General features: G+C 34.3%; 1 protein-coding gene across 2 annotated transcripts; it reads right to left on the bottom strand.

The window, feature by feature from the left end:
* Nucleotides 1-341: 341 nt before the first annotated feature.
* LOC133195721 (uncharacterized) lies at nt 342-27,049 on the bottom strand. Of its 2 annotated transcripts, XM_061331652.1 has the most exons (18): nt 26,868-27,049; nt 26,306-26,405; nt 21,329-21,470; nt 20,790-20,906; nt 17,316-17,514; nt 16,628-16,757; nt 16,316-16,427; nt 15,839-16,035; nt 15,090-15,279; nt 14,872-14,949; nt 14,153-14,313; nt 13,508-13,679; nt 12,788-13,176; nt 12,566-12,644; nt 12,288-12,443; nt 11,951-12,043; nt 2,741-5,933; nt 2,482-2,619 (listed from the first exon to the last, which is right to left on the bottom strand). In XM_061331652.1, exons 1-18 carry the CDS (start codon nt 26,917-26,919, stop codon nt 2,612-2,614), a joined length of 5,568 nt encoding a protein of 1,855 aa, XP_061187636.1. In that variant the 5' UTR covers nt 26,920-27,049; the 3' UTR covers nt 2,482-2,611. The 2 variants fall into 2 exon arrangements, with proteins under 2 accessions (XP_061187635.1, XP_061187636.1); XM_061331651.1 differs by having other exon boundaries at nt 342-5,933.

The raw sequence follows: 27,049 nt of genomic DNA, 5'->3' as shown, positions 1-27,049 counted from the left end.
ACTTATTTCTGAGACAACCAAAGGTTAAACATTTTATACAGTAATGTTTCGATTTATTTTTAAGTTGCAGGTAGCGATATTTGTATCACTGCAAACTTTGTAAATGTAAAACTGTCAAACTAAATTTCATATTAATTTTGTAATAGTTTCACAAAATTGACATTTAATATTAAATGACCTTTTTCAACTTCAAACTGTGTTGAGTTTTTATCAAATATTTATGATATTACATCAAACGGATCGAGTAACCTTTAATGCGAGTCATGTCAGGAAGATGGGCATAAACATATTTTCGAGACAATCATACAATTGTCTTATCATCAAGAACAAAATTCAGGGGATATGATTCAGAGTATTTTATTCATGAGGTCAGAATTTTATAAATAAAATAATCTAATTACATACACATTCACACAATACATGTAAAGATGAAGTTATGTTCACTTTGAAAGCTTCTTGGCATTTATATCTAAGTATTTTTCTATTTTTCTGTTCAAGACAGATTTCAAATTTTAAAAAAATGTATACATGTATCTTAAAATCCTAATTTGTTTCTATAGGAAGATTAACTTTCCGTCTCTCGGACATGGCATTAAATTAAACAAAGATATAGATATAAGTGAATGAAGATTTTAGTTTTCTTGACTAATAAATGAACCTACTGCTAGTCTTATTTTTTTTTTTTTTACTAAAAGAATAATAAATTGCAAACGTGATGGTGAATATACATGATACATTCAAACGTAATTTCCAAAGATAGAATTACTTGGAATATTATGAGGATGTATTCTGCTGGGAAAATGCATTAAACTTTTCAATGTTGGTACTTTATTTCGATGTATGCATTATTTGAAACAAAAGCGAAGTAGAAACTATGAGTTAGTGTGCATAGTTTTGAGATACAAGATATTGAAAATATGGCGGGACCAGACTTTCTGGGATTTTTCATGGACAATGAAGGGAAAAGTCTTTCTTATCTGGAAATAAACTTTTCTTAGATATCTTTTATAAGACTATCAAAACTACAAAGAATCAAAATGCAAATGGATAAAAGATGGTTAGTTGGCAAAAAATAGGCATACTTTGATGGATAAAACTATGCATCAGCATAATCAGCAGAATACATCCTTACGCACATGTTTATCAATTTACACTGTACTTCATAAATCTCTCTAAATAATCAAGTTTAGCTATGTCCACTCGTTATCTGCATTTAACAAAAAGAAATTAAACAAAAAAGACTTATGGCACCAACATTTACAATTTCCAAACCAACATTTCAAAATTTAATATTCTATTTGTAGATTTTGAGCAATGTCAGTATTGAGTATATAGCATACAGCAGATAAAGCTTGCAATTACAATACCATGAAATGTAATTTCGATTTACATGTATGTTAACTTGTTTTCACACCAGTAATCAAAATAAAAGTTCTTGTGTGTTAAAAAGATTAAAATTTACCTTTAATGATAAACATGTTATATATAAAGGTTTCATTATGTACAACAAAGTAAACTTTTCAACATTATAGATTTTGGGTAAAATAAACTAAACTATACTATTTTTGCGCTAATGCCCTACAAATAAAGTAAAATAAAAAGGGAAAGAAAACAAGATCTTGATCATTAAACATCATGATCTCTAAGATGGTAAAATTACAATTGAACAAATAGTCTTTAATGAACAAGAATTAATGTTTATAATAAGAAAATAGTGTCTCTTTACACCAATGAAAACAAAATCAAATGAATTTAGACTCACGTTAATTTCTAATTGCAATCACCGAAGCTGCAGTAAATACTCTGTATATTTATATTGAAAAAGAATTTCAAATTACCAACAAAACGATATATTCATTAATTAGATATGTACATGTTACAATTTAAATGTAATTTGAAATTAATGCCCTTAAGATCCTTGAAGGTTAGAAAGATATTGAAATGAAAATAGGAAAGTGGACAACATTGAATATAATCGTGAGAAAAAAATTCAACCCATCAAAACCAATAAAACTAAGAAGTATATTTCAAAGGTGTCTTTAAATCTAAGGGGAATGTTAATGAAGATACAAGTATTTTTTTTCTGATAAGCCTTAGCATTGATAAAATGTCTTCATTAAAAATGCAAAACACTTAAAGAAGAAAATTATGAACACAGTTTATAACTGATAATAAACCAATACTAAAAAACCAGAAATTTCTATAAATCCTTTCTTTATTCTAAGTTATCGCTTTAAATTGTTTTTAAATGTAAATAAAAATTATAATACTAAAACAGTCAAAGGAAAGACAATGTTGAAAGTTGTTATTAACATAAGAACATACCTTTTTTTCTAATTTTCATGAGCATTGTGAATAAATATAAAACATTATTGAAAAATATTCTTTCATGTAGATTTTCTTTGTTTATTTTTCTCTTTTTGGTTGGTCTTGTCGTCTTCACTATTAGAAAAAGCACTTTTTACCAAGTCTACGAGATCAATTTCTTCATCATGTCCTTTCAACTGTTTTCCCTTATTTTTGATCCTTGCTGGATTCGGATTTTTCTTGAGATTTTTGGACTTATCCTCCGATGAGTCACCACTTGGAAAAACCATTTCTTTAACAGAGGTCACAATTCTAGAAAATAAAGATTTCTGGCTATCGTTTTCGTCATCATCATCATCGTCTTCATCATCACTTTTAGTTTTAGATTTTGGATTATTAGATTTAGAAATTTTGGAAGGATTAATTTTCTTGCCTTCTCGAACATCAGGAATGCCATCGCCATCATCATCTTTATCAAATTTATCGGGAATTCCGTCCCCATCCAGATCTGGAAGTTTGTCAATAATACCATCACCATCACTATCTGTGTCCAAATGGTCTGGAATTCCATCATTGTCGGCATCCTCTTGATCATCAGGAATACCGTCACCATCATCGTCATCGTCCTCCTCGTCTGGAATACCATCATTGTCATCGTCATCGTCCAGGTAATCTGGAATACCATCGCCATCTGTGTCTTTTTCCATGAAATCTGGAATACCATTTCCATTGGCATCAGAATCTTTACTGTCAGGAATTCCATCATTATTGTCATCATCATCCAAATAATCTGGGATTCCATCACCATCGGTATCCAACTCTTTGTCATCCGGTATTCCATCATTATCATCATCCTTATCCAGATGATCTGGAATTCCATCATTATCATCGTCGTCATCTAAATAATCTGGAATACCATCGCCATCAGAATCAATCTCCTTGTCATCAGGAATACCATCTCCATCATCGTCATTTTCTTGATCATCTGGAATTCCATCCCCATCATCATCCTTGTCTAAATAGTCTGGAATACCATCACCGTCAGTGTCTTTTTCTTTATCATCTGGAATTCCATCACCGTCATCATCTTTATCTTGGTCATCTGGAATACCATCACCGTCGTCATCGTCGTCTAAATAGTCGGGAATGCCGTCACCGTCGGTGTCTTTTTCTTTGTCATCTGGAATTCCATCACCATCGTCATCCTTATCTTGAGCATCGGGTATTCCATCTCCATCGTCATCATCATCCAAGTAATCTGGGATACCATCTCCATCAGTATCTTTTTCTTTATCATCAGGAATGCCATCACCGTCGTCATCATCATCTAAGTCATCAGGAATACCATCATTATCGTCATCATCGTCTAAGTAGTCTGGGATCCCATCACCATCAGTATCAATTTCTTGTTCGTCAGGAATGCCATCCCCATCATCATCTTTATCAAGACTGTCGGGTATTCCATCACCATCTGAATCTTCTTGATTATCTGGAATTCCGTCCCCATCATCATCGTTATCTTTATCATCTGGAATACCATCATTGTCATCATCATCATCAAGATAATCTGGTATTCCATCACCGTCAGTGTCTTTTTCTTTGTCATCAGTGATTCCGTCGCCATCATCATCATTATCAAGATGATCAGGAATGCCATCATTGTCATCATCATCATCTAAATAATCAGGGATGCCGTCACCGTCCGTATCTTTTTCCTTGAAGTCAGGTATGCCATTTCCATCTGCATCCTCGTCTTCAGAATCTGGAATTCCATCATTATCGTCATCATCATCCAGATAATCTGGTATCCCATCACCGTCTGTATCTTTTTCTTTATCGTCTGGAATTCCATCTCCATCATCATCATTGTCCAAGTGGTCAGGAATACCGTCACCATCCGAATCTTCCCGGTTATCTGATATTCCATCTCCATTATCATCATTATCCTTATCGTCGGGAATTCCATCACCATCATCGTCATCATCGAGATAATCTGGAATCCCATCGCCGTCAGTATCTTTTTCCTTGTCATCAGGAATTCCGTCACCATCATCATCGTTATCGAGGTGATCTGGAATGCCATCGCCATCTGAATCTTCTTTATTGTCGGGAATTCCATCACCATCGTCATCGTTATCTTGAGCATCGGGTATTCCATCTCCATCGTCATCATCATCCAAGTAATCTGGGATACCATCTCCATCAGTGTCTTTTTCTTTATCATCTGGAATTCCATCACCGTCGTCATCATCATCGAGATAATCGGGAATTCCATCTCCGTCAGTATCTTTTTCTCTATCGTCTGGAACTCCGTCTCCGTCGTCGTCATTATCAAGATTATCTGGAATACCATCATTATCTGAATCTTCTTTATCATCTGGAATTCCGTCACCATCATCGTCCTTGTCAAGATGATCAGGAATTCCGTCACCATCATCATCATCGTCAAGGTAATCCGGAATACCGTCTCCATCAGTATCTTTTTCTTTATCATCTGGAATTCCATCGCCATCATCGTCATCATCTAAATGGTCAGGAATTCCGTCACCGTCTGTATCTTTCTCTTTGTTGTCAGGAATTCCATCGCCATCATCATCATTATCTTCACTATCTGGAATACCATCTCCATCATCATCATCATCTAAATAATCTGGTATTCCATCGCCATCTGTGTCCTTCTCTTTGTCATCTGGAATTCCATCACCATCATCATCATTGTCCTGAGCATCAGGAATTCCATCACCGTCATCATCATTATCAAGATAGTCTGGAATTCCATCACCATCTGTGTCTACCTCGAGCTTATCAGGTATGCCATCACCATCACTATCGTCATCGTCAACATCAGGAATTCCATCGTTGTCATCATCGTCATCAAGATAATCTGGAATCCCATCCCCATCGGTATCTTTCTCTTTATCATCTGCAACACCATCTCCATCGTCATCCTTGTCTAAATGATCTGGAATCCCATCATTGTCGTCATCATCATCCAAATAATCAGGAATTCCATCCCCATCGCTGTCAATTTCTAAATGGTCGGGAATTCCATTTCCGTTGTCATCGTCATCTTGGGAATCTGGAATTCCATCATTATCATCGTCATCATCCAAATAATCAGGAATTCCATCTCCATCAGTATCCTTCTCTTTGTCGTCTGGAATTCCATCACCATCATCATCTTTATCCAAGTGATCAGGAATGCCATCGCCATCTGAGTCCTCTTTTTTGTCCGGAATACCATCACCATCATCGTCGTCATCCTGGTCATCAGGAATTCCATCATTATCATCATCGTCATCTAAATAATCAGGAATTCCATCTCCATCGGTATCTTTTTCTTTGTCATCTGGAATGCCATCTCCATCATCATCATTGTCAAGATGATCTGGAATTCCATCTCCATCGGAATCCTTCAGATTCTTACAACCGTCCTTGTCGCAGTACTCTTTATCATCACTTATGCCATCACCATCGTCATCATTGTCTTTGTTATCAGGAACACCATCGTTATCATCATCATCATCAAGGTGATCAGGAATACCATCACCATCAGTGTCTTTATTCTTGTCCTCACCAAACCAGAGCAGCTTTCTACGAAGTTGGCAATTTGATCCACACGAAAACTGAAAATAGCAATCATTAAAAAACTACTGAGTATATAAACATAATTATCTTATCATTCTTTTGTCGATTAATCATTTTCAATGTGCCAAATAATAGGGCATTTTAAAGTAAATTTTCAGGATAGAGTATATTTTGAAAATTACCCTGGCATTTGAAAGATGCATAAGTATGTTTTATACAAAATTCTTAAGTGCTTGAGACTGGAGACTTTTCATTGATTTTTGTATCTTCTTTAAGCTGTTCTTCTAGCAGAGAAGTTGAATTTATTACATTTTCAATAGTGAATACTGTGATTTATTTGTTGAATAAAAGTTATATTCTTTCATAGTGTGAAAGGAAACCAAAATGATACTCTGTCACATTGTGAAAGGATATCAAAGTAAGTAGAAATGATTTTTGGCCTGCCATAACAGAGAGATATTAAGTAACCATCTTGATAGAGACTAAAACTGTAAATTTCCTCCCAAATATATTGCTAAAATCAATGTGAAAATGTTATCACGTACGTCTCAACCGCTCAACTATGACGTCACAGCCTATAACACTGTGTTAAGAAGACAGGGGCATAGAGAAATCAAAGAAAATGTAATAAACAGAAAATTCAATGTTTTGTAGTTAGATATGACATTTATTTCACTCGTGAGACAGGATTTTTTAATATTTTCACTCGTGCTTCGCAAACGTGAAAATATGCAAAAAATACTGCCCCACTCGTGAAATAAATTCCAAATCCAACAACAAAACATAGAATATCCTCTATGTATTTAATAAGAACAAATACCAGAAAAAAGAAATTAAACTAACATTTTTTTTTTTACCGTTTACTCATGGTTTCAATTTATGTTATAAAATCTGTAAACAAAATACTTACTATTTTGAAGATGAACTGATACATGCGATGTCATCAATGAAAGTATCATGCATGTTCTCACACGTTCAAACGTGCAGAATAAACTATATAAATGAAAAAAACTTCAAGCATGTAACATCATTGGCCTTTATTTAATGACCTTGACATTTCATCGAAGATGGGGTTTCTGCTGATTGAGTTTGTCACCAGTGTAGTTTGCAGATTCTTTCTGAGAACAATAAACTCATTGTGCATGTACATAAAGACCTCTCATTTCAGTGGACTGGTTCATCTGAAAAACTGAAGCTTCGCTGAGTGTGTTTGATTGATAGTCAAAACACAATGTCCAATACCTATAGAAAACACTACATATGTAGCTGTATCTGATTTGCCATAATGATTTACAGGCATATTATACATGGGGAATGGTGGAAAATATCTCACTGCCAATTTCTCACCTACTCCGAAGCCCCTCCCCACCTCATAAAACTTTGTAAAACCAAATTGAATTCTTTTAAATTAATTTTAGAATCCGAACAGTTGTTCAAGCAAGACTGAAAAGTAAAGTTTAGAATGTGAGATTCTGTTGTTATTATATGCATTTCTAAAGTATGCACCCTGATACTTTAAATAATGAATTTTTAAGGCACTCGTCTCGCACTGCAATAATACATCTTAACTGTAGGTTTTTCGTTCTCATTATAAACACTGTCATATACAAAACCTAGTTTTCACGTACACACTTATCTGTTGTATATTTTTATTACACTACCACTTGAACTTCACTAAAATTCTGGTGTCTGATCATATTATTATGTCCTGGTGTCTATTTTACGACATTCATAAAATTTCTATTAAATAAGATTTTCTACCGGGTCAGAAGTCCTTTTAAGGGGAAAAAAATTGTATTGAAATATAATAGGGACATTTACGAACTCAAGATGCCCAATTATATATGCAGAAGTTGTCACATTCAGATAGCACTCCAAAGTGCAAGAGGAAATAAATAAACTAGAAGCAGTACTGGTATAGAGCGAGAATAGGAAACTTGAGAAGCTCCTACTTCCTTGTATTAGTTTTTACCGAGTTTTAAATGAATGTAATCTTTGTCGAAACATTTTTTTTTTTCACATTCTGAAAATTATCACTGATCTCAGATAACCTTTTCTATTTGGAAAAAAAGCTTGGAGAACACACAAATAAAAGATATTGATCACGTTACATTCCTCAATTTACCAAACCTACGTGTAAACATTTACCTTTCCACTTTATACCTACCTATAAAAAATTATAGTAAATATCTATCGTACAAATAAACGGCCGTACCTAAAAATAATGTCAATTGAAATTCATGCTCATTTCAACTTTGAAATCTTTGGACAAAATTAGCCTTCTTTCTTAGTAATTCATATTTTTCTCGAATCTGACAATTATCCGAGTATCAGGAGTTGGACAGTATTATAGTACTTGTTCATTATCACAACAATTTGTTAAACTCCAAAGCGTAAAGGAGCTTCAGAATTTTAATATTTTATTACATTTTCAATAAAAGATCAGCTTATCCAAATCAAGGGACTTCAACATTACCATGGGACAGGAATTCAATATTTTCATAACTACTATATCCAATATTTTTTTTTTATTTGGTTTCTGCATAGACAAAAATAACGGTGTCATTTGTGTCTGTGGTTTCTGATAACACGGTCATATAACTCACTGTCATCATGCATAGTTTATCTTTTGAACATCTAGATATAAAAAAAAAACACAATGCTTTTAAATACTTGTATCTGATGATTACGCATCATCAGGGATCCAGGAAATGAGATGTGAAATTTTGGTAAATCCTTTAAAGTTCCTTTATCATATATTTGTTAATTGCCCAAAAGTAACGATTAAGTGCTCTGGACATGAACTTAATAATTTTGATTTATTTTTTTTTAATTGAAAAAATTCTATCAAACACAAGTGTACATACCGAGTTTACCTAGTTCATTTATAACATAGGGTACCTGCCACTTTTTCTCCAGGAATAATGTTTAAGGAAGCTCTAAACACTAACGAAAAATGCTTTTTGGACTTTGAGAAAAATATATCATATAAAGGTGCACATATTCAGTGTATCTAGTTCATTTTCAACATTGGGTATCTGCCTTATTTATGCAGAAAAAATGTTCAAAGACAATGAACTATTTGTGAACAGAAATTACTGTTGTTTACTTGCATCGGGAAAATTAATGGAAATAATGTATTCAATTACTTAATCTTGGTCAAACATAACATTAAGAATACTTTAATTCATAAGAAATTGTGTCATTAATTGTAGATTCCCATTTATTCTATTTTTCTTCTAAGGGCAGATCACTCTAACTCAATAAAACTACTCTACAAATAAAACTCTTTAGTGTGCAGTGTTTAGAGCTTCCTTAAAGTCAATGAAAAACATTGTACTAATGGAGAGAAACCACCGTTGTTTACTTACATCAGGAAAATACATGCGTATATTTTTAATTACTTTATCTTGGTCTAATACAATGTTAAATATTCTTTAATCTGTTTCATATCGTGTCATTTATTATAGATGTGTACTTAATTTTACATCGAAGGGCAGATCACTCGAACTGCATAAAACTACCTTTTGATTATTGAACATCTCATTGAGCAGTGTTTTGAAATTCCTTCAAGCTCATCACGAAGATTTTGAGTGGTATAAGAATCAATAATACACAAACAAGCCAAGCCAACCTTAGAGCCTGAATTCTGTTGAAATGAATATCAAGGAATATAATTACTAATTATAATCATGGAAAAACTTCTTGGTTGCTGCAGATCCAGGACTAAATCTGTTCAAATTATAACCATCGATGTATGACCACCTTAACACTAGGGCTATGAATTTCATAAATATTCTGTAGATTTCTACTTGCTAATTTAAATTACATGTACAAGTCTACAAAATGATGTGTAGATTATCAAGACAAAAAAAAGTTTTAAAACATGTGCCAATTACAAGTAAATGGCTTTGTCCCCACCAAAGGGAGGTGTAGCCAGAAGGAGGGACTGACTGAGCAATACATCCCCCACCCCTTCACCTTAAAATGCATTGTACCAAAACTGAAACTTGTTGAACCATCTCAGACCAGAAGATAAACATGTATTTAGTTTCCAATGCAGGACCAATTGGATAAAATTGCCAAATCTACCAATCCACTCAGTTGACTTAAAAATAGTACAGAGGCATTTTAAATATTGGTGCCAAGTGAACTACATTTATTTTATTGTTGTAATTTATAAGTCAATGGCCAGTAGCTTTAATTAAATTTCAATTTCCAAGTCTGGTATTCTTTCTTATCTTAACTTCCTCAAACATACAGAAGCTTGACTCATATCATGAATCACTTGTACAGTTTGTATCATTACAAGGAAGTTGCTATAAGACCTGGGCCAAAGTCTCATTTATTAGGAGTAGAAGTTCAAGTTGTGGGTAAAATTTCACCATGTATATGTACACATCACAAAAATTCAGTCTAGATGACAAGAAAATTAAACACAATGTACACCTTTATATTTAATATGTTTTTTATTCAAAAAAAATATAGACTCTGAGAATCTGGACCTAAGGCAGGTAAACACACACACATACAAACAAATCATCCAACACCAGAGCTGCTGAAAAAAATTATCAGCACTTCTTTGGAGTTTTTCATTAAAGTCATTTCCTTATTGGCAATCATTATGCCAAGGTTTGATTTCAATAAGTAGAACATGGTCCCCTTGAATGAAAGCTTCCCAAGTGAAAACAGAACAATAATGGATGCATCATAATGCATGGTCAGTGCAGGTAGAACTGTTAGTGTGTTGATGGACATGTGACAACAAAAACATACTCAACCTTAGCATTTACTCTCTGTAAGTATCTAAGTACAAAATAACCCATAAACAAATGGCTCAGACATGACAGGACACATACACACACTCGCATATCACAAAATATAAATTACGGAAATTTCTAATCACATAACGCATTCAAAAATGGAAAAGTGTTCTTGGGAGAATGTCTCAACGTATTGCTTTACTCGGTCGTTCACAACACTGCGTGAAAAATTGTCACAAGATTTTGCATAAAATATATATAAAAATGGAATTCTTGTTTTCAGTTTGACAACATAGCACTAAAATTCATTTTGGTCTGTCTTGTGTGGAAAATGAATGAGAGAATGGTGAAAAATGATTGCTATGAGAATCCTGGGTTATAACTCATCCTTGGTTTCGTCTTTCTTTTCTTCCGATTTCTGAAATAAAGAGATGGGAGAAAATTCAGCTAGATTCGAAGTTTCTTTTTCCTCTTATAATGGAACTTTGTTATCAACGGATCATTTGCACCCACTTTTTTATTTTTTGTCTCAATTTCTACTTTTCATTCGTAGAAATACTTCTCAACTTTTGAAAAAAAATTTGCACTAAACAATTTTTTACTATTACAAGTATCTATTATGATCCAAATAGTGTCAAACACAAACAAAGACTTTTTCAGTCAAAATAACTTTGCTAAGAGCGACTCTTTAAGCAAAACAATGAAGTCCACTATAATGAATTTTCTCCCATCATCCCATAATACGTCGCCTGTGTTGTTTTTATGAATTACAGTGATGGAACAATTTAGTGAATTCTATTCTACAGGCTGTCACAATTAAAATAAGTCACGCATGATGATTTGTCCAAATGGAGCTATCATGCATCAAAACAATAAAGTCATGCTCAAAAATTTGAATTTTCATTGATTTTTTTTTCAGAAGGTGAATGTTGGTAACAAACACAGGCAAAGCTGAATGGAATGATGGGATATATAAGAGCTAAGTCAACATCACTCATTGTCAATCATGCAAAAACAATTTTTTTTTCAATTAAACTCACTAGCTTGCTCTCTATACTTTAAAAAAAAATCCAGATATCTCAAACTTTAATTCTGATGTAATTAAAAAAAAAATCAAATTCAAAATTCTTTTTTCAATACTTTTCCAGTGGAATTTTTAATGTAAAGTATATTATCATTCAGAAAGTAAAAATTATTTGCAGAATATAGAGAACAAGAACCATAACTCTAGAAGGTAAAGCATAAATCAAGACTTTTTTCAGTGAGAAGATTGTGCCTTAAGTTTAACTTACCTTATCATCATCACTGGTTCCTTCATCATCATCACTAACTTCTTCAGCCTTCTCTTCCTCAGCTGATTCTTCTTCTTCTGGCTCCTCCTCAATCTATGACCAGAAAACAGTCAAAATTTATCATGGAAATGGGAAAGCAATAGCTATTAAAATATTTTGTCACATGTTCCAGAGTTACTCCCCTTCACATTGTTTGGATTTGCTGGTCTTAATATTAAAAATTTATGAACTCAAACCCATGTGCATTTATCTAACAAGCTCATTATGGTTGAAGAAATTATCAATAGAGATATTTTCACACACACTTAAACATATCTAGAATAATTTAATGACCTACCTTGGCATCTTGAGGAATGTTCATGGCTTCCCTCAACATGTGCTCAACTCTTTCAGCAAACCCAGATGTGTCCTGGAGGGCATAGCCAGACCTAATAGTAGCCGTCTCAAACATGACCACAGCCAGATCCTTGGCAATCTGGTCTTCAGCATTTGCCTGTACAAAAAGAAGACAAATATGTATGTAATACACATTACAGCTTTTATTTTCAAATTTTAAAACAAATTCAAAAATGTCGTAGACAGAATATTTTACTACCCGATCTTTAAATTACCTACCTCAACCCTTGATTTTAATTCCTTGATAAGAGGATGTCTGGGATTTATTTCTAATGTTTTCTTCTGAGTTGAGTAAAATCTATCAAGAAAAACATTCAAAATGAAATAAAACCAAAACTATCTGATGGAATATTTCCACATACATGTCTAAGATATTTCTTGACTTTGAAATACTTTAAACAGGAATAATGAACTTGTGAAACAATGGGGGAAAAAACCTACTGTTGTGAAGGGTCCTGTTGTTTGGCATAAGCTTGAGATCTCATGATTCTCTCCATGTTTCCAGACCATCCATAAGTACTGGCCACCAGAGCACAGGGAGATGTGGTTAGTCGGTCAGACACTGTGGCCTTGCTGATTTTCTCCTTCAGAGCGTCAAGATCTTGCAGCCATTTGGTTAGTGGTTCGTATTCCTTCTCCAGGGCTTCCTTGCGTTCCTTGGTCTTTTCAGAGTCATCGTCGATTTTCAGACCTTCTTTGGCAACATTCTGGAATTTCTTGCCATCAAATTCGGGAAGAGATTGGATGCAGTATTCATCAACAGGTTCAACAAGGTAAAGAACCTCATAGCCTTTCTTCAGCAGACGTTCAACAAATGGAGATTTCTCAACCTGCAGAGAAAAAGAAAGGAAACATTTCATCAGCCTTCCTCATCAAGAACACCAATTTCATGTTTTATTTCTGAAAATGGGAGTTATGTACCATTATTAAAATCAAATATTGGTACTGTTAATTACTTTTTATTTGCAAGAACTCTATTTTCATACAATTACATAAGACTGACTGCAATTGAAAATTTCATTCCTGCATATATTAAAGATTATAATGACCAAAATAAACAACATTCATGAAAATTTTGTCTTGCAGCTCTCTTGCAGAAATAATGTATTGCCAAAATTTTGATGATTTACAGCATTTTTATTTTATTTATTAATTTCTGACCTCACTCCTGCTAGTTCCAGCTACAAAGTAAATGGCCTCCTGCTTCTCCTTCATCCTTTCAATGTATTCAGGCAGACTGGTTTGTTCTGTTTCAGAGTTGGAGGAGTAGAATCTGAGCAACTTGGCCAGCCGAGTTCTGTTGGACTGATCCTCAATCACACCCAACTTAATGCTGAAATAAAAACAAACCAATATTGATTTATGACTTAAATAATGAAAGTTAACAAACTTACAACATTGAATATTTATTTGTCAATATTGTGAGACAACTATACATCATTGACAGAAATAAATCTTGACAATGGTAGACTGCTGTCATTGTTTTATCTTCCAGAACATAATTTCAATGAGAACATTTGTATTTCACCATCGAACTCAAAGTCTGGAGTTATAAGCTAGATCTAGGTATTTAAAAATTTATCTCCTTCGTAGATTATTGCCAAGGTATGTGGCCATAACAAATGTGATTAAAGGGCAGTAACTCTCCGATTCTCAAGAAACTTTGGCAAAACAAATGAACAAGAATACACATATTTTGCAACAAGCAACCCTCCCCCCTTTTCATTTTTTTTGTAACTGAAGTAAAAATTCACATTCACAGTAGTTTATCAGGTCTTCTACAAGATCTGTGACTTTAATACTTACTTTGTGCTGTATTCCTTCCAGAATTTCTCATAGTCGTCCTTGCTGATCTTTTTAATCATATCCAGTGTTTTTCTGACCAATTTCTTCTTGATTACCTTGAGAAGTTTGTGCTGCTGGAGGGTCTCACGGGAGACGTTCAATGGAAGATCATCAGAGTCCACCTAGAATATAATCAAACCAAACAATTCCTGAGAAAGGCAACTTGGCAAGGGTGAGCGACAAAGATTGCCTAACGATAAATTAAACGCATCATGTTGAGCAGTTACTTTTACTGAAAAGATTATAAAATTGCATACAAATAACTACCTAAGGCAGGACTAGAAATAATTATTTTTGTTTCCTGGTCACTCAGGCCATCGGCTTAAATTTTTACTGGTCAGCTTAGTACTTTCTCTGTCCCACTGGGCCAGTAGATTTTAAAAAGACTGGCCCAAAGCCATAATAATAATAGTAATATATTTTATATTGTGATACTTAGTACAACTTAACAAAACAAGAAACAGCAGAAGTTGGGACACACAACCCTGTCAAGATAACTAGGCCGACAATGATTGAATTTTATTATGCATAAAAAAATGCTGATTCAAAGGGCACATGCCCTCTGCAATGTACTAGCCCAGATTGAAAATTCACTGGCCCCAGACCAGTGGGCCATCAATTATTTCAAGCCCTGCCTAAGGTGGCCTTAAAGGCAAATATACAAATAGAATTCTACTTACAACTCCCCTGACGAAACTGAGGTATTTAGGCATCATGTCCTCAAAGTCGTCAGTGATGAAAACTCTTCTGACATACATCTACAATGAGAAATAACACTCATTACGGGTATTACGAATAAAGGAAATTGATGAGAAAGTCTCCAAACATTCTCTCATAACAAATGATCACTTTTAATAATATTTCAGTGTTATCATGTAGAAAGTCATGTGTAACATACCTTAATGGATTCCATTTTCTTTCCGTAGTTGGAGAACATGTCATGAGGGGATGATTTGGGGACATAGAGGATAGATTTGAAGGTGACTTCTCCCTCAGCGGTGAAGTGGGTCCTGGCCAGAGGAGTGTCACTGTCCTTACTGATGGATTTGTAGAACTCATTGTACTCTTCATCAGTCACATCATCGGATCTAAAAAGTTGTTATAATTAATTTAAATCAAATTCTCTAAATTATTCATTACATCATTTAACACGTTTTGAAAAGGCTACCAATCTGTGTACGCATTTTCAGTGAATACTGATAAATCTCATAGAATATGGCTAAAAATGTGGAGACAAATTTTCAGCCACAATCCTGAGATAAGGAACAAATTAGTGAGATGACAAAGGATTTATTATTTTATTTATATATCATGTTAACTTTGAAAATTGGAATGTCAGAAGTTTAATTTTTCAGAACTGCAAAAAGGCCACATAAATGTTATGTAGACCAAATTTTATTTTCATGCAATAATCATAATATTCACGGTGGCGTCGTTTAAAGTGCAAATATTTCTGGCCATGACAACTATTTAGTTAATATATATTTGTGAAGAATCTTTACTTGGTTGCGAAATTAAGGATCAAAGAAGAATTTAGAACTAAAGAATTGCAAATTAGAGCAATGAAATGCAAATAAAAGCTACCCCATATAATAATACACAGTTTAAAGTGTATAATAATACCAAAAGGCTGAAACAAACTCTCACTTTCTGGTCCAGATGGGTTTGACACTGTTCATCAGTTCCCAGTCCCACACAGTCTTGGTCACTTTCTTGGTCTTGGGTTTGTCCTCATCCTTCTCCTCCTCAACCTTTCCCTCCTCATCTTCTTCTTTCTCCTCATCCTTAGCTGCCTCCTCTTTTGTTTCCTCCTCTTCCTCAATGGGCTCCTCAACTTCCTCAGTCTAAGGATTAAATCAAAAGTATTGGCCAGGTTAACTGAAGTAAGCACACACACAATATAGATGATTAATTTAACTGCTGGTATTTGAAAATATATGGAGCAAACTTAATCTTTCTAAGAAAAAATCCGGATTTTTAGCTTGCAAACTGTAAAAAGGAATCAATTTATCCCTATTTATTGAAACAAATGAAGACATTAAAATCTGGATTGCCATGTGTGTTTTAGTTTTGATTAATATCAATCATAAGATTGTAAGAGCCAACTGCTCTATATATATATACCTTGCTGGCCCAGATGTAGATGGGGAAGTTAATGAACTGGGAGTATTTCTTGACCAGTTCCTTCAGTGTATTTTCCTCCAAGAAGTCGTGTGCCTCTTCCTTCAGATGAAGACTGCAGAAAGATAACAACACAACAGTGAGATACATTTATACTGAGGATAGTTGTCTTTCTTTAATACTCTGATAATACAGTTTTCCAGCGAAACTTTGGAGAAAACGCAGCAATACTATGCTTATTAATTTTGTTCTACTTCAGAATGAATCCTTTTCAAGAAAAAGAAATGTCAGCTAGATGCTCTTTGACATCCATACCTGATTGTAGTTCCTCTGCCCAAAGTGTTGCCTCGGGGATCCTTGGCAACAGCGAAGCTTTCAGAGTCAGACTCCCAGACATGTTGCTCATCGTCATTGTTTTTAGATGTTACGATGACACGATCAGCAACTGTAATGCAGAAAACTCTCATTATTTTCAAAATTGGATGGCAACCATTTACGCACAAATGCATATTGAATATTTTATCCAAATCAGCAATAGTAACAGAAAATTCACAGGTGCGTATTGAATATTTTATCCAGACCAACAATAGTAACAGAAAATTCTGATTACTTTTCAGAATTGGATGGCTAACATTAACAACACAGGTGCATATTGAATATTTTACCTAGTTTATATATTAATAACTCACTTTATCATTTTCTTCAATCATATCTCATTATCATTAATTTTGTTTACCATCAGCAAAAATAGTAATTATTCACAGTGATCAAATGAATGTACCAGAAGGCATTTAGATCTTGAATTTGTATTAACTTTCTTAGCATAATCCACTTATCATCATCAAAATCATATACATTTGTTTTTTTTAACCAAATAACAAATGTAGTACAGTTAAATGTGGCAAGTTAAATGAATTCTTGTAAACCAACATCAAACTTCTATCAACTATTACTAACATAGACCAACATGTTTATAAAAATGAGCAAGAACACAATATCTTACCAAGGAAAGATGAGTAAAAACCGACTCCAAATTGTCCAATGAGATCAGACATCTCTGTCTGTGACTCAGCTTCTCCGAGTTTGGTCAGGAACTCGCTGGTACCAGATCTGGCAATGGTACCGAGATTATTGACGAGATCGTTGTGTGTCATACCAATTCCTGTATCTGTGACGTGTAGGACGTGATTTTCTTTATCAGCCTGAAATGTAAAGGAAAAAGTTTTGAGAAAAATTGTAAAAGAGTTGCATATTCTCATCTTTTATGATTTTTTAATTATTCTAAATACTATCATTTACCAGTAATTGCAGATGATTTCAATTTAATGCAGAATTATAATGCACCAGAGGATATAAAAGGGGGAACCAGGGGCCTGCATCCTCCCTCTTTTGTGACCCAAAATTTACTAAAGAAATAAAATCCTTTTATTTTTATTTTTTTTGGTTAGACATTGTTTTTATGTATATAAAAAGATAGCTTAAATAACTCATAAAATTGTTTAAAAGTTAAAACGTGGGATCTTCCATGGGCTTTGCCCCTGGGCCACCATCAAATCTTCTGCTCACACCCTATTAACCCTTTGGGCCTCCCCTTTCTAGAATCCTTGATCTTCCAATGTAATTTGTCATGTCCGACAATATATCTGTCCTAGCTTGTGGTATTTATGTATATCATATATAACAATACACATTTATTTACATATATTAGTACTACCAATATCTAGTTTACAAGATCAATGGTAATTTATTTGGACACCATCAAAGTTCATCTCATTCCAATGAACTTTTTGTGCTAGATTCATGCAAGCATCTACAACCTAGTTTCATTTTTAACCACTCCAGTATCAAAGAGGTGACTTTATTTACACAGTAATTATTAGTGTGCAGTGTGCTGCAGGTAAAATGCTCTTTTCCTCCTCTCTGTATCCACAATTATTTCTATTTTTTTGTTCCCCTCGATTGCCTACAGATGTGGAAATGCTTTGAATCCCCATTGCAGCAAGAACATTTGCATCGTAAACAGCTCAATTTAATTAGAATCTATGCCTAAGTATTCCAAAACCATAATCAATTCCCCTCTGTTCAAGGACTCATAAATATGCTACCTTATTATAAATACTCTGAAATATTTCACAGATCAACAAATCTTGCCATCTGCAATTTTTTCTTTTAATTCCTCTTGAATCTTACTTAAAAATGAATTTTATCTCATCAATATTGTTTACTCTGATGATAACCAATAGAGCAATGTGGTATCTGACTACATCAATTGCGTAGAAAGAAATTATCCTATTCTGATACTGTCACAATAAATTATCTCATCTACTTATAATTGCTCTATTAATAAAGTCTCTGGCATGCAACCTGCCTAAACAGAGAAGATTCTCCTCAGACATTACAATAGGGGACCATCTCAAAACAAATAATTGTAATAAGTTCTGATAGAGCAGGCCTGCACTAATTATGGTGAATATCATTTTGCATTTTTTTTTAATCAAACATACCTGTGAAAAAAAATTCTATATTAACAATAATCTATTAATTTTTCTGCTCAGTGCTGTGCCAATAGAGTATAGATAATGTATGCCCTTTGGTTTCTATACCTGAAACATGTGAATTTGTTCTCTTACATAATACCATATGAATCTTGACATTAATGCAATGAAGGGAGTGTTGTTTATCAACTATAATCATAAACAACATTTACATCTTCATTTATACTTTCAACATTTGCAGCCTCTGCACAGAATTCTACATAACACAGTCAGGGGTGAGACTGAAATCCGTCATTTTTAAAATGACGATTTTCAGTCATAAAATAAAATTTTTATAATGACTTAAACTCGTCATTTTTAAGAAAATGACGAAAAACAGTCATAAAAATTTAGAGTGTTTCTAGAATACCGAGTTACGTCTCTTTGAAAAATGTTAGATCCACCAACCGAAAAAAGGACAAAAAACATCGTAAACAAACTTCATTTCTCTAGTACAGTTGACTACAATACTGGTTATGTTGACAGTACAAATTTCCCAAGCAAAAATAAGAGTGGAAGAGTTATTTGTCAATTTATTTGCATTAAATAGGAAAGAAGACGAAAATGACGACATTCCGTCTTTTTTCAAAATGGAGGGTCTGGGCGCACTGAAATATCTCGCTTGTTTTACGGGGCGCACTACTTTTTAGTGGCTTTAGCTTTTTGTGGAGACTTCTCTCTACAAGTACGTATTCTTCCAGACGGTGTACTATATGTTTTTATAGGACTAAAAGCCATGTAAAAATGGTGAATTAGTTCTACCAAAATTCGACATTTTACCACTAAATAATAACTTTCACCTTCCATGTTGATGTTCTAACGCACGTGGTCGGCAGTAATTAGTGACCCGGATGAAATGAAACTTGCGTAAACACTCTTCTTTCAGCGGTGAATTCAAATTTTGCTTTTATGTAACCAGGATAGAAGAATTAAGTTGAAAAAGAAAATATGACGATAGTAAGTCATATTGACAAAAATGACGAAAATGCGTAGTTGGTAAATATGACGATTATCCATCATTTTTCAGAAATGACGGATTTCAGTCTCACCCCTGACTGTAACATTGCTAGTGACCTTGCATGTGTACGTTTATGTTTGAATGAAAACGAGACTTGCACTTCACTGTAACAATTAAAACACAAGCTGCTTTCAGAATCTTCAGATCTTCATCATAATTTTTCAAGCTGTTTTCCTGTATCATGGATAAGTTGTTCTCATGTTGTAAACAATAAATGACGTTTGAGCAAATACACAGTGTGAGAGCTGTTATGTGTAAATATTTCAGACCCACAACAAAAGTCTATTGTAATTGATGAACAGTAAGTTTGTTTACATATAAAGTGAATCTAAACACCCCCAAGCCCTCCTTCAAAACACAGTGTATCATACTGTGTAATCAAGTTAATGAGTTGTGTTTTGCTTTATCACTGTGCCAAACATCTACATTGGAAGTTCTTCTATTTAATAAACAAATAACACGCTCAAGCAAACCTGCATAAAAGAACACGGTTCAAGTGTACTTGTAACAGTTTGTGATGCATCCCTGTCAAAAATATCAGCTTCAAGTGAAATGCTCGTTTTTAAACCATTTTTTTCTTCTACTCTACTTGAAAACAAGGGGGAACAACCCTTTAATTTTCTGTAATTATAATAGCTTAAACTCTTCCAGAGAATAAAGCTTAAAATTTAAAGTTGTAGAAATTCAGTATAGCATATGGGACATTTTTTTTTTACTTGAGATAAATTTCTTATAAAGGAATGGATATAAGAATTTTCCCTATTTTCACAGAGCCATTCCTCCTTAAGGAGAAGGTCACTCCACCTTAAGCAGCTTTAACTCCACCTTATTAAGCTACATTTTGTTTATAAATTGTACCCTAATAACATATGACTTATGAAAGAGATGGTTGGGTATATTATAAGCAAAGTTATTCAAAATGTACCTTGATTTTGATACTCAGTTCTTCTGTTGCAGCTAGTGCAGATTTGTCCGTCAGAGACAAGAAGCGAATCTTATCCAAAGCATCAGAGGCATTGGAGATCAACTCTCTCAGGAAAATCTATGAAAAAAAATAATGTAATAACTATTATGAATATTTTCTAATTTACCTCTCAGTCAAATATATTTGCTGGATTGATGAAACAAGAGCGTTTAACATAATGTTAATATGAGAGCACACTCATAGAATTAGTTGACCCGTAACTTTAAAAGAAAGTAGAATTACTATGGAAAACTTATGGTTGTTTTTGAGAGAACTTTTAAAGAATTTTCAGGTGCTAATTGTTCCTCTTTGTTTATGGACCTCAAGTCAATGGTACCTCTTTGGTTTTGTGTATTAATTTAATGTTTTTCTTTGTTTAAATTCATGGAACCTCTGTGTTCTTTGATAGTAGAACCTCTTTGTTTTCATATTCATAAATTAATGGTACCTCTATGTTTTTGTTTAAGGGTACTCTTTGTTTTTGTATAAGTAAATGGTACCTCTTTGTTCTTGTATAGGGAGTTGATGATGAGCTTCATCATGCGGTTGACCTCCGCTTGGAATGCATGTTTCTCCGCTTTGTCGCGGAGTTCCTTCATCTGAGCAACATTCAGTCCATCTAACTTGATGGCTTCCTCCTCTCTGAAATAAAAACATCCATATTTTAGCAAGATTTCCAGCAATTTTTTCTTCCTTAACAATTCTTTTTAATTCATAAAGCAATCAGTTTGCTGTTACAATGCATAACTTTGAATATTCAGATGACAAGAATCTTGAGCAATACCTCTTTTTAAAAACTGGAAAATATTTAAGAGGGGTCTATACAACTCACATTGGAACAAAAAATGTGAGAAAAAATATATTCTGATGCTAACTTTTAGATATTCCTGTTTCAGTGTCAGCAATTATCATAATTACAATTGCATACATCAAATTCCATCAATTTAAGCATGTGCTGCTGCATTTACCAATATTTTTTTTTTTTAAACATAATTTCTGCCCATCAATCAGGCTTATGGCACCTGCATTTTCCCCCCACATACACAAGCAAGAAAAAACTCATCACATCTTAATAACCAGGTGGGAGTCGAACAGTGGTATAATCTTGATAAAGTCTGGCATCTCTCTTAATCTTTACATATATGCAAGTGTACTTGTTGGAGTCAGCATGATGTATGTAAATTGTGTGTTTGTATGCTTCTGTAATTTTGAGCACAGTCCGTTATGAACCCTGGCATCACATGAAAGCATTTTATTGACCAGCATATTTCCTGATCAAGGAATACTGGAATATATATATTTTTAAAGTGTGTATTGTAACATATACCGTAAACACTCTTATCCCTTAGCCAACATGTTAGCTGATAAATAACAGTAAGGAAATTCCATTTCACTGACTCTTCTTATCATTAAGGGATTTTGGGAAATGGATATTTTACACATTTTCCATTTTAAAATATGCTTAATATTCTTACACAATTGCTAATAAGGGGCGCTATAGGAGGCAGTGTAGTTTTAGTGTGAACAGTAATATAAATTTATAATAATATAATAACATACCAACTAAACTACACCAATAAATAAACCTATATATCTTATGTGTGTAACACTAGTTAGCCTGATGCGTGTTACATCAATATAAGATGCAGGTGGTATTCCTTCTCCCACAGCTAGTAAACATCATATACACAATGTATGAACAATCAAATCTGACTTCACATGATGTTTCATAACCTCATGGATATCCTGGAATCACTGGTTTATGTATGTTAATAAAGTTCTAATCTCCATGATCTCCCTACCTATACCCTCATCAATATCTGTCTTCATATAAGGGCCTTATCATACACAATAAAAACTCTCTGTAATGAAACAACAGTAGAGAAACAGGCACTGTATCTATCAAACCAGAACTGGGGCCTCTAATAATTCTTCATATTGATCAAGTTGATAAACTGATGTTTTGTCCAAAACTGAATCCATTCTTATAGATTCACTCTGAAACAACCATTTCTGATAAATGAAAGCTAAATAATAAAGTTTTTTTACAAAATTTATTCAATTTTTTGTCTAATCATGCTTATAATTTGGTAAATGCAATTTATTTGTAAATTTCACTGCATGGAATCCTTAAATCAACCTAATGCCTTCGAGCATGTTTTAGCTAATAATGGTAAAACTCAATCCAATTTGGAATTTGAGGATGTGCACATTAGCATTGCACTTAAACTTGCATACTCAACATATATAATCAATGGCCAAGGATAACACCTCTTCCAGTTGACAGACAATGGCAACCTGTTCTTCATTAGTTTTATGAGGTTAAAGGTAGAGAATATCAGAGCTGACAATTCGCAGATGTAAGCAAATATTGCCATTCTCCCCTTCATGTATTTTTTTCCAGACAGAAATCACACATAGGAAGCACTTTCTGCATCAGCAGCAAGCCATCAAACTCTGCTCTTCTAAGATGGTCCTCGATCTCTTCATTATCACAGCTATTCATAATCTAATGCAGGTAATTATTGTTTTCCTTATAGCTATTGGCACAAAATAAATCAGCCATGAAAGGTCGCAGAAGGTCACACTTTTCACCCATAAGTGGTTTAAGGGTCATACACTTGAAAAATAGCACTTACACAATAAACATAATCCTGATTTGTCAAGATTTTTAATGTTTTTTTGTATATACTGTGCTTTTTCTTTCAAGAGATAATTTCCAAATGGAATCAATTTCAATAAAATAGAAAAAAAATAAGAGTTATATTCAAAGCAAAGAATAATGATACACATATTATTCTATGTATAAGGTAGCTTTTGTCCTCCTATATAGATTTCATGCTATTGCTACTATTCATTTAAAAGATGATTAGACATTAGGTCAAATCTTGTTAAAAGATCTAGGTGCTATCATTGCCTTATTTTGACAACAAAAATTGATGACTGAAGGGTATAGCTAACCCACCATCCATGCCTCTTTAGGGTTTAGAAAGACACATGGGAGAAAGCCATGTCATATATAATTAAACACAGATTTCACACATGTATACGAGTACAGTCTTTATGGAAACCTTCCAATCTTGTGACAATTTAGATATTTGTGCTTTGAATATTACTGGTTACTGCAAGCCTTCTCTTCTTCTCACATTTATGCTAGTTTACACTTTTTCTGGACGTGTATATACCTATATAATTTTAATTTATTAATAATAAACCATTGATGTTAAGCTCTTGCAAACCCAATGTTTTAATAAAAGCAGATTGCCACTTCTGTCTTCAATCTATGAAAACAAGAGTCTGCAGACAGGTGTGCATCTACTTAGATTTGCAAATGCTTGTCATTGTGCCAAGAAGTAAAACAAGAGGCCCATGGGCCACATCGCTCACCTGAGCACATTGGCTAGGCAAAAGCACAAAAGCACAAATCAGTTCAGTATTGAAAGGGTTACCGGGGGGGGGGGGGGGGGGGGGGGGAGGGGGGGGGATACCTGATGATGCTTCCATGTCAATATAACAAATGGCTTTGTTGTACTTGAGTAAATTTTGAAAAATTTTTCCCATATAATCCTTTGTAAAAATTTGATCCCCCATAGTGGCTCCTCCCTATCCCAGAGGTCAATATTTGAAAATTTGAATCTACACTACCTGAGGATGCTTCCATTTCAATATGACTAAACATAGCTTTTCTGTTCTTGAGAAGAAATATTTTTTCTGCATGTTCTTATGTAAAACTTTCAATCCCCCATTGGGCCCCACCCTACCCCAGGGGTCATCATTTGAACGAATTTGAATTTACACTATCTGAGGATGCTTCCATATCAAAATGACTAAACATGATTTTCAGTTCTTGAGAAGAGGATATTTTCCTATATGTTCCTATGTAAAATTTTCGACCCCCCATTGTGGCCCATCCCTATCCCCGGGGGGTCATCATTTTAACAAACTTGAATTTACACTACCTGAGGATGCTTCCATATCAAAATGACTAATCATGGCTTTACAGTTCTTCATCAGAAGATATTTACCTATATATTTCTATTTAAGACTTTGATCCTCCATTGTGGCCCCGCCCTACCCCAGGGGGTCATGATTTGAACAATCTTGAATTTACACAACCTGAGGATACTTCCAAATAAATATGATCAATCAGGGCTTTGCTGTTCCTGAGAAGAAGATTTTTAAAATTTTTCCTATATATTTCTATGTAAAACTTTGATCCTCCATTGTGGCCCCGCCCTACACCAAGGGGTCATGATTTGAACAAATTTGAATTTTTACAACCTGAGGATGCTTCCACATAAATATGACCAATCAAGGCTTTGCTGTTCCTGAGAAGAAGATTTTTTAAAGATTTTTCCTATATATTTCTATGTAAAACTTTGATCCTCCATTGTGGCCCCGCCCTACCCTCGGGGGTCATGATTTGAACAAATTTGAATTTTTACTACCTGAGGATGCTTCCATATAAATATGACTAATCAGGGCTTTGCTGTTCTTGAGAAGAAGATTTTTTAAAGATTTTTCCTATACATTTCTATGTAAAACTTTGATCCTCCATTGTGGCCCTGCCCTACCCTCGGGGGTCATGATTTGAACAAACTTGAATCTTCACTACTTGAGGATGCTTCCATATAAATATGACTCATCATGGCTTTGCTGTTCTTGAGAAGAAGATTTTTAAAGGTTTTTCCTATTTATTTCTATGTAAAACTTTGATCCTCAATTGTGGCCCCGCCCTACCCCCGGGTGTCATGATTTGAACAAACTTGAATCTACACTACCTGAGGATGCTTTCATATAAATATGACCAATTAGGGCTTTGCTGTTCTTGAGAAGAAGATTTTTAAAGATTTTTCCTATATATTTCTATGTAAAACTTTGATCCTCCATTGTGGCCCCGCCCTACCCCCGGGGGTCATGATTTGAACAAATTTGAATTTTTACTACCTGAGCATGCTTCTATATAAATATGACTCATCATGGCTTTGCTGTTCTTGAGAAGAAGATTTTTAAAGGTTTTTCCTATATATTTCTATGTAAAACTTTGATCCTCCATTGTGGCCCCACCCTACCCCCGGGGGTCATGATTTGAACAAACTTGAATCTACACTACCTGAGAATGCTTCCACATGAGTTTCATCTTCCCTGGCTCTGTTGTTCTTGACAAGAAGATTTTTAAAAGATGCTATTAATTTTTCACTAATTCTTTATTATCTCCCCTTGAAAGAGGGCATGGCCCTTCATTTGAACAAACCTGAATCCCCTTCACCCAAGGATACTTTGTGGCAAGTTTGGTTGAAATCGGCTCAGTGGTTCTTGAGAAGAAGATGAAAATGTGAAAAGTTTACGACAACAACGACGCCGACGCCGACAGACAACGGACAAATTTTGATCAGAAAAGCTCACTTGAGCCTTTGGCTCAGGTGAGCTAAAAAATCCTCCAGTTTGTGTGATATCATTGCATTAATTCTATTTACCTCTGGACGGTTTCATCATCAGTTCTGGAAGCATCTCGACTCTTGCCAATGTCATCCTCCACTTTCACGTCACCTTCTTCATCAGCTGCATAGCACAGACCTAAAAGGCAAATGACATTGAAAAGATAAATGTAAACAAGAGCTACTGATGCAGATACAAACGTAGGTTTAATGGTTTTACTCAGCCTTTAAAGTTACCAACTAATGAACTATAGAAACTGTTTGCAAGGTAACACATCTACAGCTTTCATGACGTAACAGAAAGATTATAAAATGAACTCATCTACTCAGATGTAGGTGGCAAATAGCTTACCTAAGTCAACTTGTAACACCCCTACCCCCGCCCTCCCCGACTGCAGAAAACTTTATTTGCTAAATCTTTAATGACATTAGTTTTGAAGCCGGTTCAATGCATGTAGTTAAGGATATCATGTTTGTATGATCACAAATCATGCTCATTTGACAATAACACGGATCAGATTCTTGGCACACCGGCACGTTGGCGAGGAACGCCATGCGTCCTGCAAGAATGACCTACAAGATCGACTGTATTCTCACTTACCAGACAGAACAAACACACAAAGCAGTCCCAGATAGAAGGTTTTCCACCTCATTCTTCTGGACACTTGATAATTTGTTTATGATGTTGGCTGAAGTCCTGTCAAAACGTCAAAACACGAGAAAATGGCTGTCTGCACGGCGCACTGCCTTGCTGTGAGGGAATTCCCTTATATCGAAATACAC

Source organism: Saccostrea echinata, unplaced genomic scaffold (genome assembly GCF_033153115.1).
Source record: "Saccostrea echinata isolate AGI-Se365-2 ecotype Australia unplaced genomic scaffold, CSIRO_AGI_Sech_v1 ptg000029l, whole genome shotgun sequence".
Taxonomy (NCBI): domain Eukaryota; kingdom Metazoa; phylum Mollusca; class Bivalvia; order Ostreida; family Ostreidae; genus Saccostrea; species Saccostrea echinata.
The sequence above is the reverse complement of the archived record's forward strand: the minus strand, read 5'-3'. Positions and strand labels throughout refer to the sequence as shown.